At 35.1% G+C, this 19,350-nt stretch overlaps 1 protein-coding gene across 5 annotated transcripts in view; it reads left to right on the forward strand.

Moving 5' to 3' along the window:
* Positions 1-19,350, forward strand: part of TBC1D22A (TBC1 domain family member 22A) — a 186,592-nt gene that overhangs the window by 43,825 nt on the left and 123,417 nt on the right. For all 5 annotated transcript variants that reach the window (XM_030015094.2, XM_041123584.1, XM_030015095.2 and 2 more), the window contains exon 8: positions 950-1,064. In XM_030015094.2, coding sequence (XP_029870954.1) covers positions 950-1,064 — 115 coding nt within the window. The remainder of the gene's footprint in view (positions 1-949; positions 1,065-19,350) is intronic.

Below are 19,350 nucleotides of genomic sequence, written 5' to 3' on the forward strand. Positions count from 1 at the left end.
CTGCCTCTGTGTTCTGGCTTCTTGGGCAGACCTTCCAGGGAGAGAGCAAATGTTCTTTTGCTTCAGAAGATTATACCTGATTGAGTACCTGTAATTAGGGCAAAGCACGTAGAAGTTTTCACACTGCTCCTTATTTGCAGCATTTTAAAGACACGTAGCATGCTCAGAAGCAAATAATGGAGAGGAAATACAGCTTGTCACAGACTTAAATTGTGTCAGAGAAGTTCTGTGATTTCCCTGCTCCATACTCTTCTCATGCTGTCCTTCCCATGATCAGATATGTTGTGACCTTAGGAGGTTTTGCAGATCCTAAGCAAGGTACAGTTTACAGAGCTGAGGGGGTGAGGTTTGCAATACAGCAGGCAGTTGCCTTATTTCTACATTTCCTGATTTTTATCACATTTTTTTATTAACCAGTATACATGCTTCTGAAGTCTAAAACCCCACACTGCAGTATTAGGCAAGCTAACTATTATGGAATCTCTTTTTATGGGCATGTTATTAAAAAATCTAAGCTATACAAAGTACTTCTTTCTGTTATTTAGGAATAAATAGAATCCTATATTGATAAAATACTTCTTTCAAAGCAGTGAAAAATCATGGGAAGATGATTTAATATTTCTGTCTCTTGAGGAAAGAGGAATTCTAGCTTACTGGTAAAGCTCAGGTGAATGAGTGCTACTTTGTAACTACTGTAATTGAATTATATACTAGGTTGGTTTTAACATGTGCTAATCCCTGAAAATACTTCCTTTTGAGGAATTGGGAAGATTACTTGGCACTGGAAGTTAATTCTCAATACCAGTGATCATTTATGCGTTTGTATGCATGTTTTTATACTAGTAACTCTATGATATTAAATTTGTCCTTGTATAATTTTCAAGTGTCTTGTTTAAAATGTGGTCATCCCTTGATAAATTATCTGACAGTCTCTTTAACTCTTTTTCAGATCTTTGAAAGAATTTTGTTTATCTGGGCAATACGTCATCCAGCCAGTGGATATGTTCAGGGCATAAATGATCTTGTTACTCCTTTTTTTGTAGTCTTCGTTTGTGAATATATAGGTAAGATTTGTCTTAATACTGAATTATGAATTGGTACTGGTTTTGGAACAGCATCTTCATTTTAATCTGAATAGCGATTTGGATGAGCTAATCAAAGCTTAATTCGATGCATGAATTTTATCGTAAATTTTTGTTATTATAAATCTGTATAGTTCTTTTTAAATATATACTTAGAAGCAATCAGATTTTGTATAAGTAGTCAGTGAAGTTCAGGAATCTTTCAGGTTTTTATTCCAAACAACTTCCCCCCCAACAAAAAAAAAGCCAAACAAAACCCTCTGTAGAAGTTGCAGACAATGTTCCCGTTTGTCAGGTGTGAAAGCAGGGGAAATAAGCACAATCTAGGATATGCTTTCATCTCGATTTCTAGTTAAGAAGTGTTCACCACTCCTGATGCTTTTTTCTTCATAGCTGTTTTTATTCTCCCTTTCTCTCTTTCTCTCTCCTAATTCACATTTTTTGTGAAAATTTCAAATTGTACATATGAAGGGGGCAGGTGTTTAAAAAGAAAACCAAAGCAAAACCAGACAACAATGACGAAGAAAAAAACCACACCAAAACAAAAAAAAACCCCCATGAAACAAGGAAACCTTTTAAATGAGTAGCGGGGAAATTAAAGTAGAGGGAACCTATTAAACTGGATCTGTGACTGAAAGAATGGCAACCTGGAATTAGGGTTGGAAAATTAAGGCAGCAGTAATCAGATTTCTCTGGTTAAGAACTCTGCTTTTCTGGGGCTTACAACACTAATACAATAGTAGCGTAAACAGCTGTATTTCTGTTGAGTTTGTGGCCTTATATGGGAGTATACTTTTTGAAAACTGTTTTATATGGCAATCTCTGATATTAGTTAAATGCTCATCTCTTACTAGAACATAATTCATATCTTAAATTCATAGATTAGTATTTAAGTCTTTATAAATATTAAGAGTATGGCTAATCATTAACAATAACTCATTGATAATTTGGTATAACTATGGATATAAAAGGTAAGGTTAAATAGTATAAATGACAATGTTCATCTGGTTTGAATTAAAACTTTTTTTCTTGTATTTCTATTTGTCATACACACATACAATGAAAATACACAACGCTTGTATAAAATTGCACAAGACATTGTCTGGCTACTTCAGTGAGGCTGTATATACTGGATTCTTCCTACCTTCTCTATGTGAGATACCCATTGGTGTCTTAATCCAGATTGATTAGATTTAATGAAGGACAGATTATCCTTGAGTGGATGATAGACTATCCATTTACTCATTTGCATGGCAACACCTCTGTTGCTTTGTTAATTTCTTGTTTCATAGGGGGACATTTCATTGCTAAGCAACTAATGAGAACTACTGCTGCTTTCTCCCTAATCATCTCTTAAGTAGGGTAGAGGCCTACTCCTGAGAGTACTTGCAGTTTCTGCCTTTTACTCCCTCATTTGACAGATAATGAAAATGTTCTTAATGATCCTAGAACAGTAGGGTCTCTAGTAGACTTTAGGGTTGTTAATTGAAATAAGAAGTTCAAATGAGATGTGATTAGAGAATTGATATTCCATGTTAAATAGACCATTTAATTAATATGGTAAATAAGTTTGTCTTTACCACCAACTTACATTGGAAGACCCGGGTGATTGTTAATGTATTTGCCAGTTTGTCAGTATTTTTGTGTTGGAAAGCATAGCTGTTCCAGTAAGTGTCCAGTGAAGAAAGACAAAACTCAAAACCTAACAACCGTTAAAGATATTTTGCCACTCAAAATCTTTGAAACTCAGAAAATTGTGTTCTGAAGGCTCATTTAAAAGCTAATATCTATGTAATAAGAAAAATACTAAAATGAAGGTGTTCTCTTCAATATAGTAGTGGTCCTGGCTAAGTGCTGCCAGCAGTTATTTCCCCCAGTGACATAAAAACTTTCTAAGATTTGTCTTTAAATAGCTTTTTGATTTGAGTCTTTCTAATATATTCAAGTTACACTGAGTGATGCATTCAAGTTTCAATGAATAAGAGTGTGCATTTTACTTAAACTTGAAATGGGGACATTAAATTTATGAAGTACCTCAAAAATCCCGAGATTTGTAATAGAATTATAGAAGGATTCAAAACTCAGACTATGAATTGTGCTCAAGTAATTTAGATAGAAATAAATGCAGAATTGCAGAAATTTCCTAGCCAAAATGTTTAAGCTATTAATATATTTAATATGTACTCTAGTAATACTCTGTATTTACCTTAGATTTTTACTCTAGATCTTCTTTCTTGCTCTGATTTTAAGTGAATATTGGTTTGTACCTTAAATTGCTTTATTTGTTACTTTCTTTTAACCGTTGATTTTTGTATTTTTCTCAAGTTAACTGAAACCTTTGTGTTGCAGTTCTGAGTCACTTGGGTCCTCATTCATGCCATTGAGTGATAATGCCTTTTATTTTAGGTTCTTTCTGTAATTAAAAAAAAAAGAGGTCCTAAAGGATTACTAAAGATTAATAATAAATTCCTATTATTGCCAATGCCATTAATGATAAATCTGTGCTGGTTAAATCATCTGACAGTATACGCTGATAATGTTTACACACAGTTGCAGTTTTGTCAAATATTCTGGTGGAAGGAAAGCCATGTTTATTTTAGCTTTATGACAAATGAGAGAGCCCTTAATCCTGCATAACAAGTGTGTGACATATTTATTCTAGTCATGGGAGTCTTTCTGCTCTGCTAAAGATATCCAGAAACCATTTGGAGAAGTGTTGTTAAAGAACTTTTGAAAATACAAATGACATGTATGGAAGTGATAATTTACTTGCCTAGTAACATTTTTTTCATTCAAATCTGAATGCCAAAAAGTACATTTGTGTGTCTTTTTATAAGGATCAAAGTCATAGATGTTTTGATGGTTTAGTATGGATTGATGTATCTAATTTTAGCACATAGGTTCACACAGTTAGAATAGGTTGAGTGACTGAATGTAGGAATTGAGTATGTTAAATGTTGAGAGCATTCTTTCCACCTTTCCAGCAGTGTATGATGAAAGTTTAATTTGGTAATGTTTCATTAGTTCCCACTCTGCAATAAAAGCAGAATACTGTAACATTTTCAGCAAGATAAAACTTGGTTGTCAAACCAAGCCAGGAGAGGCACAACCTCAATTAAAGAAATTTCAGAGGGGGTATATACTGGCCCCTGCTGGAATACAGTAGATTCAGATTAGAATTTCTGGTCTAAATTAGGAGGAGGAATTTAAACCTTAGGTTTCTCATACCCGGTGATTGTGTGTGTCATTCTCAACTTTTTTTTTCTTTTTTTTTTTTTTTCCCCATGAACAATGCTAAAGATCTGTAAGCTTATTCTGCCACAATATAACAGCTTCTTTGGAATTTCAAACGCTAGTGGTATGGGAAAACTATTTTGTGCTTACTTCTAACCTCCTACATGACATAGCAGTGTTAAAACATACGTTGTCAGAACAAACGCTAATTACTGTCAGGACAGTTTTTCTGAAAGCTCAGTGTCTTTGTAGCGTATTAGTTTGTGTTGAAATTAATCTCGTCCATGTGGATGCAATTCCAGAGGCTTTTCTCTTAATGAGATAAGGTATACCATATGACTGCTCGTTGTTCGCTGACTTAATGTGGACAAGGAAATTTTGCACTGGATTGTAAGTCCTATTTCAAGTTGCCCAACATGTTGCTCTCTTTGTACACCTTCTCGTGCTCCGAGTTCCTGTTGATGTACATTGTTTCCAACTATTAAGTTGTGCTGCACAGTTGCTTGCTGTTTCTTGCTCTCATGGACTCAGCTACGCTTCACTACATCTGACCTTTCAGTACTACATCTGCATTTCAGTACTTCACTGGGCCTTGTGTGTATATCTAGAACCACAGAGAGGACCTGGATTTATTCATCATCCAGAGAGATGAAAGCTCAAGAGAAACACCATTGCAATAAGGATGCATGTCAGGCCATTGCTAAGTGGAATGGCTGTTTGAAATCACTTTAAGACCCCTAGCAGTGTTGGATCAAGAGAAAATTAGGAGTTAGTACGAAGTCAAGGGCAGAAAATGAACGCTATCGTAGCATTTCATCATTTTATGTCGGATAAAGAATGTCAAGAAAAATGAGGCTGCTGAAGACTGGAATGGCGATTGGGATATTGCCTGCAATCTTCTTGCAATAGAGGAGCTTGAGACAATTTGAGGATGCTTACAAGAACTCATGAACTGAAAACTTTGGAAAGAGGGGTCTTACCCTTGTAAGTATTTTTCTTGTGATCTTAAATCCTTTTGTAGAAGGCATTAAATGCAACTTCTAGTGTTTTTTAAATTGATACTGCCATGACTTCATGGAATAATTAATCCAGGCACAAATCCTAATGGGATTGGGATGGCATTTAGTCCCAGACGAGTGTTACTATGAGAACATAAAGGTTCTTTAGTCCTCGAAAAGCTATCATCTGTCTATAGCTCCCTTGCTTACCTTTCTTACCATTCCTTCTCGTATCACAGGAAGTCTTTCTGTCCTTAAAATGAGATTTCATGCTGGTTATTGCCTTCTTCCCTTCATTTTCAGCATATCTGCTGCAAATAATTAAATTTAAAACTATTCATTTTTTTTCTGCAGTTTGTTGAATGCTGTATCTAAAATTGTTATTTTCATAGTATAATTGGAGTAATATTTCAGAGCATTATATCATGGCTGTATCTGAGGTAATTCCTCAGTGTTAATTGACAACTTTTTCATATTTTATAAATATAGTAGAGATTATTTTTTTTTTGCAGGAGAGTTGTAATTTTTATGCAGTAAGTAAATCTGTTTAGAACGTACATGTAAAAGTAAATTTCTGAATGATGAGGCAGTAAACTAGAGAGCAAAGAGTATAAACCCACTGACTTCAGAGAGCTGCTAGAAGATTTTTCCCATACTTGCAGGGTTAGAAAGTAAATTTTTGTTTAGCATGCATTATTTTCTTTACAAGACCAAGCTGAAACCTTGATTACTGCAGTATGTATATTAATCTGAGATAATTAGTCCTGCTATCTAAACACCTAGACCTTTCTTACTTAGTTCCACCAATTCACTGGTCTTTGGAGAATTTTGAATAGGGCTCGTGCATTGGGGTTTTGATGAGATAAAGTGGAAAAGATGTAACACATTTGTAGTTATTCTACTTAGAAGAGACTGAGTGATACTGAAGGAATGACAAATTGTGTTGATAAAATGGAAGTTAAATAAGGAGCTGTAACTACATTAACTGGATGCTTCTCCCTCTTCCAGGCCCTTGAAGTGGTTGGAGAATGACATCCTTGCTGTATTCTGGTTTACCAGGAAAGAAATACTGGAAAACTTCCCAGGACAGAGTGCTCAGGAATATGAGGGATTTCTTCAGTTAGAGAGATGAAAACATTTTATTTGCAGTTGTTGTATGCTCTTGAACTTTTCTGATAATTTTGACATTACGCTTTATAACAAACTAATACTGTTTTAATGCTTTTCTTTCTTTAAATAAATACATGTTTTTGAACAATACTGTATTAAAATGTTCTTATTTACCCATTTGTTTGAAATGATTTATGAAGCTTATACAAATTAAATTTGCATAAAAGCACTGACATGAACCATAACTGACATTTTAACATTTTCTTGCAAATTGTAAAAGTATTTAAGAAAATATTTCCTCATTTTTTAAAACCATTGTAAAACTTGCATGAAAAACTATTCAAAATAATTTAAATCACTCTTGTCGTATGAAAATTCAGTGCCACAAGTTCCATTTGATCACATTACTGGTGATTTGCATTAAGGAGAAAAAATTTAATGTAGTTTCCACATACAAAGGAATATTTCAGTGCTGCTTCTTAATAATTTCCATGACTTTTTATAGTAATACTCACGACATCAGTGAAGTTGACTGAAATTCTCATAAACATGAACAATACTGTATGAAATATTCTTTGATAATTGAATGGAATATCGTTATCTGTTTGACTTGAGTAGGCAAGGAATGAAGAAAGCTTACACAAAACTTTTTTGACGTCTTGAAAATACTGAAAACCAAATTCCATCTTCTGCATAAGTCCAGAAAACATTATACACATTCCTCTGTAAAAGATCTGCAACATACACGAGCCGCTCAGTGATCTGAAACTTCTGACTTACCTGTCAATTATTTTTGAAGCACTCTGCTTTCACATATTATGAAACAGTTATTATATGCACACATACATATATGTAACTATAACATGACAGAAAAATTCTTCAGCGTTATCTTAGATTGCTTTGAGATAATCACATTCACTTTTTCAATTTCTGGGAATATGTTCCCCCACTCTCACCCTGTTGATGCGCCAATCTATTGTCCAGTGAAAGTATTTTGAAAACGTTGCAGAGTAGCTGAAGAGAGGGAGGACTGTGATGAGTAAGATAAACAGCAGTTCAATTTGGTTTTACACATTGATGATTCCTGCTTTTTATCATGGAAAAGGTAAAGAAGGTCCATAAGTAAGCAGAGACCTGTGTTGTGCCCATCTGTGGTGCTGAGGATTGGTACTTCTGTACCAGTCTTCTGTGCTGTGTGGCAGCACTGATTTTGACTGCAGTGGGAAAGCAGCTAGAAATGGTAGGTGCTGAAAGAGAATTCTAACAGGGTGTTTCCTAACTCATCATTAAATAGCCTTTGTGGAGCTAAATCGTGTTTTATCCTATTTGTTTCTTATGATTTGGCTTGTTCTACTTTGTTTAGGAGCTTCCTGAGATGCTTTTATAGGTCTCACTTCCTCCTTACATCTGTTTTACACCACCTATCAGGTTCCTCAGCTGGAATTCAACCATTCTTTTCGTGTAGAAAGTACCGATTGCCCTATTTTTAAGTCACTGCAATTTTTAGACTCTGATGTTTATAGACCTGTTATAATTGATCTTTGTGAAGAAGCAGTGTATTCTGAGAATTTGTAATCACTTTAAAATACATGCATATCCTTCTGTAATTCAGAAGGTTGTTTGTTGTTTTTTTGGGTTTGGGTTTTTTTTTTTCCTATTCATTTAAATATTTTTCAGTTGTAGTGAAAAAAATCCCAAAGTTCCTCCAGGTAAATTACATTGCATCAAAGGAGATAAAAACACAGACCTAAATTTTAATGCTTTAAAAAAAACCCCCTTAGCACTCTTTTGAAGCAGTTGGCTAGATTATATTTTTAAGTTGTTAATTTGTTTTTATGTATGTCTCACTTAAGAAAAATGAATCATTTACTACGTCTGAGCAATTTTCTTATTAATATACAATATAGTTTTTTCAGGCCTAATTGGGCAAAGAAATCTTACTATTTTACATCCTCCTATTCACTTTAATCAAGGAGGAGAATTCATGTGAGAATGACTAGCAGTGAATTGTTTGAATTGTTTGTCAGCTAGCAGTGCTTGCTATAATATACTGCTGTGTCAAGGGTTGGTTAATAAAGCAGCATATTTGGAGGCATTGCAAACAGAACTGTGAGGAAAATGTGGATAGTATTAAGAGGACATCTCATGCATAGTTTATGAAGGGTTAGGGAATGAGAGAGCATGAAGGAAGGCAGATATTTTTGCAGGTCGTGAAACGGAGAGGATTGATTAAAGGGGGCTAATGAACTATAAATTTCCTTTAATCTTTTGATCATTTTGTTTTTGTGTTTGGAGATTTATTTTAATTATTTACCTGGAAAAATTAATCTTTATCTTTCAGCGTGACTTGTTGGAATATTAATTTTTTAGTTGCAGTTTGACTAATCCTATTGTGAGCACTTTGTTCTGGCTTAAGAGTTATATAACTATTTCAGTTAAGAACTTTTTTTCTATGTAGTTAAAATAGTAAAAGCCCTAATGACTGTAGTTGAACTTTACCCAGGTATGGACTTTGTGCGTGGCTTGCTAGCGATAGAGTTTATTCTCTACTGTTTTTCCATAGTTGCTTAACCTACTGGAAGTCAGTGGTGGCATTTGGTATCAAATATATGAGTGAATCTGCCTGCATAAGCTCTCTCTTAGTCTGCTTTGGTCAAAATGAGGTGATTTACTTATTTAATCAGTGGATTTTTGGCTAATTGTACGAACCCCAGTAGTGCTACTGGCATTTCTTGGAGTATAGTAGACTTGAGAAGGTGTTAATAATGAGCAACTGAGCACACATCTACAGGTAACTGTTTGGTGTAGTTGGGTGATAGTATATTGCCACGTATATTTTACTCATTAATATATTTGATTCCCAGTAAGGGCTTGGAACTGTGTGAACTACGTTCTTATGTGCTGTAGAATTAATCTTCTTCCAGATCCCATTTGCTGTTTCAGGAGATCAGTGTACCCTGCCTGTTCTAGCTTTGTTTCACTGCTCTTTAAACTTAACAGTGGAGCTGCATATTTGAGTATTTCAAATCGGGTGTAGTTGGACAGAAAGGGGTTTGCTTGCCATGTGCTTAGATCACACAGCTAAATGAGAGCTTGCTGCTGTCAAAATTGGGTAGCTTTGCTTTTTATTTTCTAACCCCAAATGTGCATTCCTGTCTTTTCTCTTTGGTGAGCATTGGCTTTTCTCTGGCACAGTGGGTCAGTTCAGTCAAACTGGCAGGAAACTAGCACCATAATAAAATGAATAATTTAACTTTCTGCTCTCATCTCGAGGATCAGAGATGAACATCAGTGCTGATGTGGGGATAGGAGCATATTAGGGGAGAAGGGAGAAGCAAGATCTCTGTTTAATGCCAGGCAGCTCTTAGACTGCTTTAGCTGCATTATTAAACTTCATGATCATGATAAGTCTTTGAATTCCACTTATTTTTTGCTTAGCACGTTAGGGAGTACTCATAAAATCATCTCAACCGACAGATATAGGGTATGGCAACCTGCTTTTTTAGTATTTTTACTTCCTAGTACTGTCTTGAATGGCTGGCTGTGTTTTATGATAATAGACAATACTGTTTTACAGAATCAATCCTTTTCTGACTCTGTGTTTCAATTTTGATTTCACTCTCTTCAATATACTGTCAGATTTCGGAGCTAATTATAACAGTTCATCTGAAATGTTGGGTGCATGGTTGCATCCAATATACTTCTTGGAGAAAGATTTGATACTGATAGAACAAGTTTTTATCAATAATTGTGATAACCAAGCAAATTGAATTTAAGTTTTCTAGTTACCAGTTTCAACTTCAAGACTAATTTAAAAAAAAAAAAATTGCAACACAAACTTTTTTTTTAGTCCCCCTGAAAATTCCCATGCAAGGTGGCAAAGCCTAAGCTTTGCTTATCATATGTAGAATTGTTTTTAATGTTACTTCTGTCATGTTTTCTATAATCTTGATTTTTTTTTTTTTTTTTTTTTTTAAGTAATTCCATAGATCTTTGTAACCAAAGTGTTTGAAGTCATATCATACTGATGGGATGGAGAAAATCACTCCAGCCATCTTCATGACCTCCACTGAAACAAAATCAAGTTCTTGAAAATCCATTCGGTTAACCACACAAATTGCAAAATCAAAATTCTTATTCTTATGGACTGGCATATATTGCAAGTTTGAATAAAGTGTGGGCTGTGATAAAATATCTTCTTTAGTTTGATTATAGATTTATAGTAGTAGTAGTGCTGAATATTTAACTCATAAGGGTGTGTTAGTTGAAGAAGTAGGATGTACCCTCAGCTTCACTATCTGTCAAGGAAAAATTAACATATTTTAACTAAAACTTTTTTGTGGATACTATTAAAAAAGGTTCCTATCTATTTGAAGTGGAATAAGCCTGATTAAAGTTAGAATTCTCTGGCTGCAGTTAACAATTGCTGTCAGAACTGAAAAAGAGACATTAAAATTTTCCCAGTAAGTATATCCAACTGCTTAATTTTCTGTTATTTTTAGTTCTCTGAGAGAAAATTAATATTTTGAGTAATGGTATTCATTGCTCGTAGTGTCTTATGTGTTTCTGTTTAAAAAACAAAAACCAAAACCCCTGAAATTTTAACGTGTATTAGTCTTTCAGACTTTTTTTAAGCTTTTAGATTGTATTCAAAGAAAGGGCAATCCACATAACTAAAGCATAGATTCTTGAATGTTAATACTGAATGAAAAAAAAAGTATGTAAAGTATATATGACAGATGCCTTTGCAAAAAAAAAAAAAAAAAAAAAAAAAGCCTTTAACAGGGAGTCTGTCGTCATGTTGTTGTAAAACTTAAAATATGTGCAATTTTGTATGTTAGTAGAGTTAACCAAGGCTGTCAGAATTCAGCTCATGAAGCCAACACTGTTTTTCAAGTCATAAAATGTACAGAAGGAAAAAACCCCAAATCCAGGACCTGTTGAAAAATATTAAAGTAATAATACCTCAGTTATATTATTAAATGAACTTCTGTGTTGCATTATGAATCTAAATTCAAGTTTAGATGATAGGGGACAAAGAGCAGCTGTCACAGTTGTATTAATCTTCAAGAGTTTTATGAAGCTTCTCTGTCACGGTTTGCATCTAATTTGAAACAGTTTGCCTTCTATTTTCAAAGAGTAAAGTAGACTTTACTAAAACTTAATAGGATTGCTGCATTGCTTTATAATGTTACTATTTACAGTCTAGATATTCATGGTATTTTTTGATTATTCAAACAGTTTTCAGATAATGGTGTCTGAGTTTTATAGTTCTGAACTGTTATATATTCAACATACAAATGCAGATTATGCAAATTATCAAAATATAATTCAAGATGACAGTTTGGTTTAACATTTTTTTTCATGAGCTTCTATTTGATAAATAAGAGAAGTACATATTTAAGTTGTTTTTCTTTTTAATTTGGAAAGTATTTTCTGCATTCCTTTCTGCTTATACTAATTTCATAATGTCCTAAAACAAACTGAAATGATATATTTGTCTAAGAACAGTTCTTCAGTGTAATCTTCCTGATTTTTTTATCTGATGCAATTTGATCCAATTTTTGTAAATAAAGAAGTGTAAAAGGAAAGATGCTTTCACCTGTTTTAAAAGCTATTCCTAACTTTTGCTGTTCTGAGTCAAATTAAATATGGTAATAAGAGGAATAGAAAAGTTAGACAAAATGGCAAGTGGTGGATTTGTACTAAGACTACGTTAGAGGTTACTCAGGTATTTCAAATTTAAAAAGGTAAATGATTTCTTACGAATACACGTTCACATGAAAACTTGTATTAAAAAGTAACTTTCCCTTTTTTCAGGAGAAGAGGGGAAAAATGTAAAAATGTGTTTATAAAGATAAAAAGAAAACCCTGCAAACGTCCTTTTTTTTTTTTTTTAATGTCAGCATTATTTTTATAGGTCTTTGAATAAAAGGAAAGGACTTTTATGTACTTAAGAAAATATCTGAGTTGTTCAGACTTGTCATGTTAGAAAATGCTCTTCCTTTTTCAGAGTGGCATCTACATACTAAGTTGGTGTGCTCTGAGTCCCAAAGCTGTCACTTTAACCTACCTAAATAAGTATTTCAAAGCAGTGATATATCTAATTATCATACTGCAATATTTTCATTGAAAGTGTAGTAAGCAACAGTTGCTGTATTCTTGATCTGTGTTTGGCTGACAAGGTTTAAAAAGAAGTGCCTAGAGGGATCCTTTTAAGAAAGATTGGCTACAGAGAAAAGCTGTAAGAGCAACTATTGAAGAAGCAAACACCTGCTATCTCAAAGATGAAAATAAGTGTCAGACAGAGGATTTATCAGACTTAACTCTTTCTGATGACTGGTAATAATTACTTCCAGGTCCCACTATTTGAATACATTGCTTTTATCTTAAAGATGGTGCTGTATATGACTGGCATTCTTGTTAAATAGAGAATTAAATGAGAAGTTTTGATCTTTTTCTTTGTTGACATAAGATAGTAACTGAAAAAATGGCAATTGCCATTTCATACACCTTTTTTTGAATCATTTATGTCTGTAGGTGTAAGATTACCTTCATCTTCCTACTCTTCCTAACATAATATTTTGTCCTTAATACAAAAATTTCTTACTGCTGTTATGGGAAAAGTAACTGGATGATGTTTCCTTAAGCTTACAGCTTCCTGCTCTCTGTTCTGTTCTCCACATTATTGTGAGCGGAGGCATCTGCATGTGGGGTTTGACGTTTTGGGTTGGGTTTTTTTTGTTAATCTTTGTGTGCATGCTTCTGTATCATATGAAAGAAGAGTATGTTGAGAATACTCATCAGTATATTGCGATGTACGGCCCAGCCTCCAGTTATTGTTCATAGTAAAGCTGTGGTGTGAAGACTTTTCTGAAAAGCAGAATCAAAATGTGAAGTATGGAAAGGAGTTTATAAGCCAAGGAAGTTAAATCTTGTAGATGGCAGTCATGGTTATATGTTTTAGAGGAATAGCCAGATAGAGACTTGAAAGTTAGTAATAATTTCTTCAATCATATCAGTACCAGGAAGCCTATCAAAGAGTCAGAAAGTCTGACAGAGGCGTGAAGGGAACCTGTGAAATGTCACCCCATAGCAGGGGATATGTGTGGATTCTGTGCTTAGGTGTTTGCTGTGAAGAAGCTTTCCAGACCCTGTCTTATGGACAGAAATGGAGAAATTCTTTTGAATTATTGCTATAAGAGATGTATAGAACAAATCTCTAAATTAATAAGGAATTTCAAAGGTCAAATGGAACTAATCAAAGGTTTTAACAAAATTAAATTAATGTTTCTGTAATGTGGTAATATCTCTTTAGCGACCATGAAAGTAGCTTTTGTGTCTGTAAACTTGTCTTGTGTTCTTCTCCCTGATTAATCAGTTGGTGTGACAAGATACATGTTCATCCTACAAACCCTACTTTGCTTTTTTCTGACTATGCTTTTTTTTTTTCTGGCTATATGGTTTCAGCTCACAGAGAGATTCATCCAGTCTGAGTTACTCAGCATGCTACTGTCTGTGTATTACTAGAGGAAGTCTTTAGGACCTTTAAGTTTCATTAATTTAATTTTATATTGTGATTAAATGCATGAGTTATAAAAATGCTGAAGTAGCATAATTATACTAGTTTGTCTTCTATTTCTGCTGGTGAGTAGAATTGCTTCTTAGACTACAGGTTGTCTCCGCTGTTGGTTCTTCCTGAAAGTTTATTCCACGTCATTTTACTACTACCACCACACATTTCTGTTCTCTCCAAGGAAGTCTGTGAGGTTGTAACAATTGCTTCATTGGCTATGTGATTTTTATTTTATTTTATTTTACTTTGCTCTACTGTAATTTAGTGTACTTTTTTACTCTTTTTTACTCTTTTTTACTCTTTTTTACTCTTTTTTACTCTTTTTTACTCTTTTTTACTCTTTTTTACTCTTTTTTACTCTTTTTTACTCTTTTTTACTCTTTTTTACTCTTTTTTTACTCTTACTTTTAAAGCTATGTTTACTGTGTGGGTGGTGAGGCACTGGCACAGGTTGCCCAGAGAGGCTGTGGATGCCCCATCCCTGGAAGTGTTCAAGGCCAGGTTGGATGGGCCTTTGAGCAACCTGGTCCAGTGGAAGGTGTCCCTGCCCATGGCAGGGGGGTTGGAACTAGATGACCTTAAGGTCCCTTCCAACCCAAACCATTCTATGATTCTATGAATTGTTTTCTCATCAAAGACATTTCTGACCTGATTTGTATGTTCTGTCCTTAGTGAATTATGAGATAAAAATTTACTTTATTATGGTACAACTCTAATTTAAAGATACTACCTTTCTTACAGGAAGATATGGGAAGAAAAATCAAGAAACCATGCTCTTATTTTTGAATAGATGGAGCAGGTTTTTTTTCCGAGTTTGTAGCATGTGGCATGATTATTTCTTTATCTTAATGATAAAAACCTATACAGTGTGTAAAAATATGATTGAATCTCATAAATAAAGCAAGCTTTGTGGCTTTTTTGCCACAAATGCGTATGTAGCAGTTTCATTAGGAAATTGTAAATCACAGCAGATTAAGATAGTTGAGGAATGCACTCAACAATTAAGCAATGTAAGAAGTAGTGTTGCATGTGCAGTCAGAGTTCATTCTCCTCAAATATGCTTTTTTTTTTTAATTCAGTATATGCAATTTGTGCTAAAAAGTGCAAATAATGGATGGTACTTATGTTCTTTTGTAAATAAGGCAAGAAGTCTGTAAGGTGCATTTCTTTATTAGCTGTGGATGATGTGGGAGATTACAAAATAAGGAAAGATGTCATTTTGATTAAGAAATTTGACCAATGTTGCATAGTTTGAATTTGCAGCAAACTGCCACTATCATAGGCTTGTGTGTACCATGTCACTGAAGAACAGTTATTTTTCCTGCCATCCATGTTTCTTTGAGAATTTATTTAGTTCTTCAGTTCATGACAATAACAGGTTAAAGTAAAAATTTCTTCATGAGTGGGTGAATTGATACTTACATAGAGTTATTGTCTTATGTAAATGGTTGCTGAGCTTACTTGACATGGTCTTTCATCACTGAAAAAATTAAACTTCTGAATTTTTAGAAGTTGTTATATTTACATACAATGTCTTGGATAATTTTTATTACTTTCTATTTATCCAAGTTGAAGTTGAACCTTTAGCCTGATTAAGTTATCCCGGTAATTAATTAAACATATTACTTTTTATGGGTGTATTGGCTTTGTGTGGCAAGGTTTTGGTAGTGGCGGGGGCTACAGGGGTGGCTTCTGTGAGAAGCTGCTGGAAGCTTCCCCTGTGTCCGAGAGAGCCAATGCCAGCTCAGCTCTAAGATGGACCTGTCACCAGCCAAGGCCGAGCCAATTAGCAATAGTGGTAGTGCCTCTGGGACAACATATTTAAGAAGGAAAAAAAGTTGCTGGGAGACAGAAACTGCAGCCGGAGAGAGGAGTGAGAACATGTAAGAGAAACAGCCCTGCAGACCCCCAGGTCAGTGCAGAAGGAGGGGAGGAGATGTTCCAGGCGCTGGAGCAGAGATTCCCCTGCAGCCCATGGGGAAGACCATGGTGAGGCAGGCTGTCCCCCTGCAGCCCAGGGACGTCCACGGGGGAGCAGATATCCACCTGCAGCCCGTGGAGGACCCCACGCCGGAGCAGGTGGGTTCCCGAAGGAGGCTGTGACCCCGTGGGAACCCTGCGCTGGAGCAGGCTCCTGGCAGGACCTGCAGATCTGTGGAGAGAGGAGCCCACGGAGCAGGTTTTCTGGCAGGACTTGTGACCCCGTGGGGGACCCACGTTGGAGCAGTGTGCTCCTGAAGGACTGCATGCTGTGGAAAGAACCCATGCTGGAGCAGTTCATGAAGAGCTGCAGCCCGTGGGAAGGACCCACGTTGGAGAAGTTCGTGGAGGACTGTCTCCTGTGGGAGGGACCCCACGGTGGAGCAGGGGAAGAGTGTGAGGAGTCCTGCCCCTGAAGAGGATGAAGCGGCAGAGATAACGTGTGATGAACTGACCGTAAACCCCATTCCCCGTCCCCCTGCGCTGCTGGGGGAGTAGGTAGAGAATCTGGGAGTGAAGTTGTGCCCAGGAAGAAGGGAGGGGTGGAGGGAAGGTGTTCTGAGATCTGGTTTTATTTCTCATTACCCTACTCTGGTTGATTTGTAATAAATTAAGTTAATTTTCTCCAAGTTGAGTCTGTTTTGCCTGTGACAGTAATTGGTGAGTGATCTCTCCTGTCCTTATCTTGACCCATGAGCCCTTTGTTATATTTTCTCTCGCCTGTCCAGCTGAGGAGAGGGGAGTGATAGAACGGCTTTGGTGGGCGTGTGGCATCCAGCCAGGGTCAACCCACCACAATGGGATTGTTGAAATGAGTTCTTTTTGCCTACCTTTTAAGTAATTATGTGCAAGACAATTTCTTTTTTTATATAGTTTAGGATAAGAAGTATTAATTTCCAGTACTTCTTAAATTCACCCTTGCATACGCAGATACATAGACTGTTTTTTTAATCTTTTAAATACATTTTGGCCTTTAATGTAGTTGATTTTTTTTTCCCTGTCCAATAAATAATTAATTTTAAATTCACATTAATTTATAGATTCCTTCTGAAGTCTCTTCCATTTTAAAAAAAATACAGTGCTAGAATGACTCTCTTTAAAATAGCCCTGTAATCAATCCCATACCTTAACACAGGCAAGGCCTCTGTTCCTAAGGCTTGCTTTAGACTTGTTTGTCCACACTGTGATTTACTCTTATCCCATTCCTGCTCTTTTGTGCTCTGCGTGTTTGTGTGTATGCGCATACATAGGCTTGATGCTGTAAAAAATTAAATGATAAGCACAAACTAGGTAATTAAAAAATGTGATTTGGGAGACATGTTCAACCTTTAATCTTTCAGCTTTCATTTCCTATTCTCCAAGCACCTTTTGGATTTCTCAGGAAACTCCCGTATCAGGCTTTCTAAGAAAATGCTCATCAGCATCCTGTGCTCATCATGCATACTGGATGCTAATTACTAGTCCAGTAATTTGGTGTCACACGCACCACTTCTCCGTGGCAATCTGTTTTGGTTGAAAGCAGCAAACCTACTGATGGGATTACTCTTAGAAGAATTTGTGCTGAATGTTGTATTCTTCATTGTTGCTAAAATAAGTTTCTAAGAGCTGTCATCTTATAAGCTTTGAAGACTCCTGTTTCACAATAATGTCATACTCAAAGATTTGGCTTATACCTTTTTTTCTAAATGTAATCTGCATTTACTGGCCAGATTTCTCACCTGTGTAAGAGGTTGTCCGTCTTGTATTATGCAAGTTCTGTGGGTCAAAGACCTGTTTGTGCCACCTGGTTTACTTAGTTCTCTTTCGTACCCTGTTTTGGTGGTAGAGTTGTTGAAGTAGTAAAGATATTTTTCATCTTTCTCGTATCTGAATTGTTGAGCAGTAATCTTAGTCTGCAGCCTATGAGGAGTCAATGTCTTTTGTTCAATATGCAACATGAGCTGAGAATTTCCCTATTTTTCAAATAAACTTACCATTCTTAAAAACAGGCCTATTTTTGTGTAGATATGTGCAGCAGGCTATGAATAGGAATTAAGGGCATGTTCTGGACTATTGGTGTGCAGGGGAAAAAAAAAAATTGCCATTAAAATATAGTCTAGAAAAAGCCTGAGTAGAAAATTCTTACTAGCAAGCATGTAGGCCCACTAAAGGAAGTCTCTCAATGATTTACTGATTACTGTTATGCAGAATCTGGAATTAGAGAATAAGTATATGAAGTATATGCTCTTTTGGGATAGAAAAAATTAAGAGTACTTGCAGGGTCATATATTAATTTTTGATGACCATAAAAATTAGGTCAATGTAATCAAGCTTGCAGTGTTTTTGGAGATGGTGATTTACCTTGTTCTCCAGGTCAAAGGAGGTTATATAATTCCTCATGTGTAGTAAAGTTATTTAGAGAATTAATAAAGTAAAATGATTAATGTTTAAAACAACATTCTTATGCTGATGTATAAAGATATTTATCTTTGTTCTTATTGCATCTTAAGGAAATTGTAGCAGATCAACAGAAAACAAGTGTAAGATTATTAACAGTGTTAAACCAGACAAGTCAACAATACATTGTCTATGTGAGAACATGAATGGTAATAGGGGAATATTTGAAATGCAATAAGGTCATGTTTACCTAAGCCTGGACTGATGAGCTGATTGAGTTCTTTTAATTTTTTTTTAATTTTACCTTTGTGACTGCAGTATCACAAAGGGAAGTTTTTATTTTGGTAATTAATCCTTAACAGCTCAAAAGCTATTTCTATCAGATTAATATGTAATTAGGATTTTTTCAATGAGAGATATTGATGTGGTTATGTACATATTTAATTAGGTAATTGTTACTGAAAGAATTTACATTTAAATGCTCTATTATGTCCTGATCTCCTTAGAAAAACATTGTCTTAGTGCAGCTGTTACTGAATAGCTGTTTCATAAGGCTTTTTCAAAACCGAGTTTGAAGTGGAATAGGTAAGATCTAGATGTGGAAATAATACTGTGTACCTCTGCATACAGTTGTGTGTGTATAGTTTTGTATACTTAGCTGGTAACTTTTAGGTTAGATGTTGTATCTTCAGATAGACCTAAAGTAGATTACAACAAAGTAAATTACAGCAAAGTAAACTTTGTACAGACAAGTACCTGTGCATGTACAGTCAGAATTATTTCCTTGCACCTCTGCAAAAGCAATATAATTTGGACTTGAAGTATATGGTAATACTTTTTATATATTAGATGAGAAATATATTTATACAAATTAGTGCTGAAAAAAGAACAATTTAAGGATGTTCAGAGAATTAACCTTTCTAATGTTTCGATGTATTATTTTTTTATATTGGGTATATGTAAAGAACGATCATAATTTACTGATGATCTTACA

Source organism: Aquila chrysaetos, chromosome 5 (assembly GCF_900496995.4).
Source record: "Aquila chrysaetos chrysaetos chromosome 5, bAquChr1.4, whole genome shotgun sequence".
Classification (NCBI taxonomy): domain Eukaryota; kingdom Metazoa; phylum Chordata; class Aves; order Accipitriformes; family Accipitridae; genus Aquila; species Aquila chrysaetos.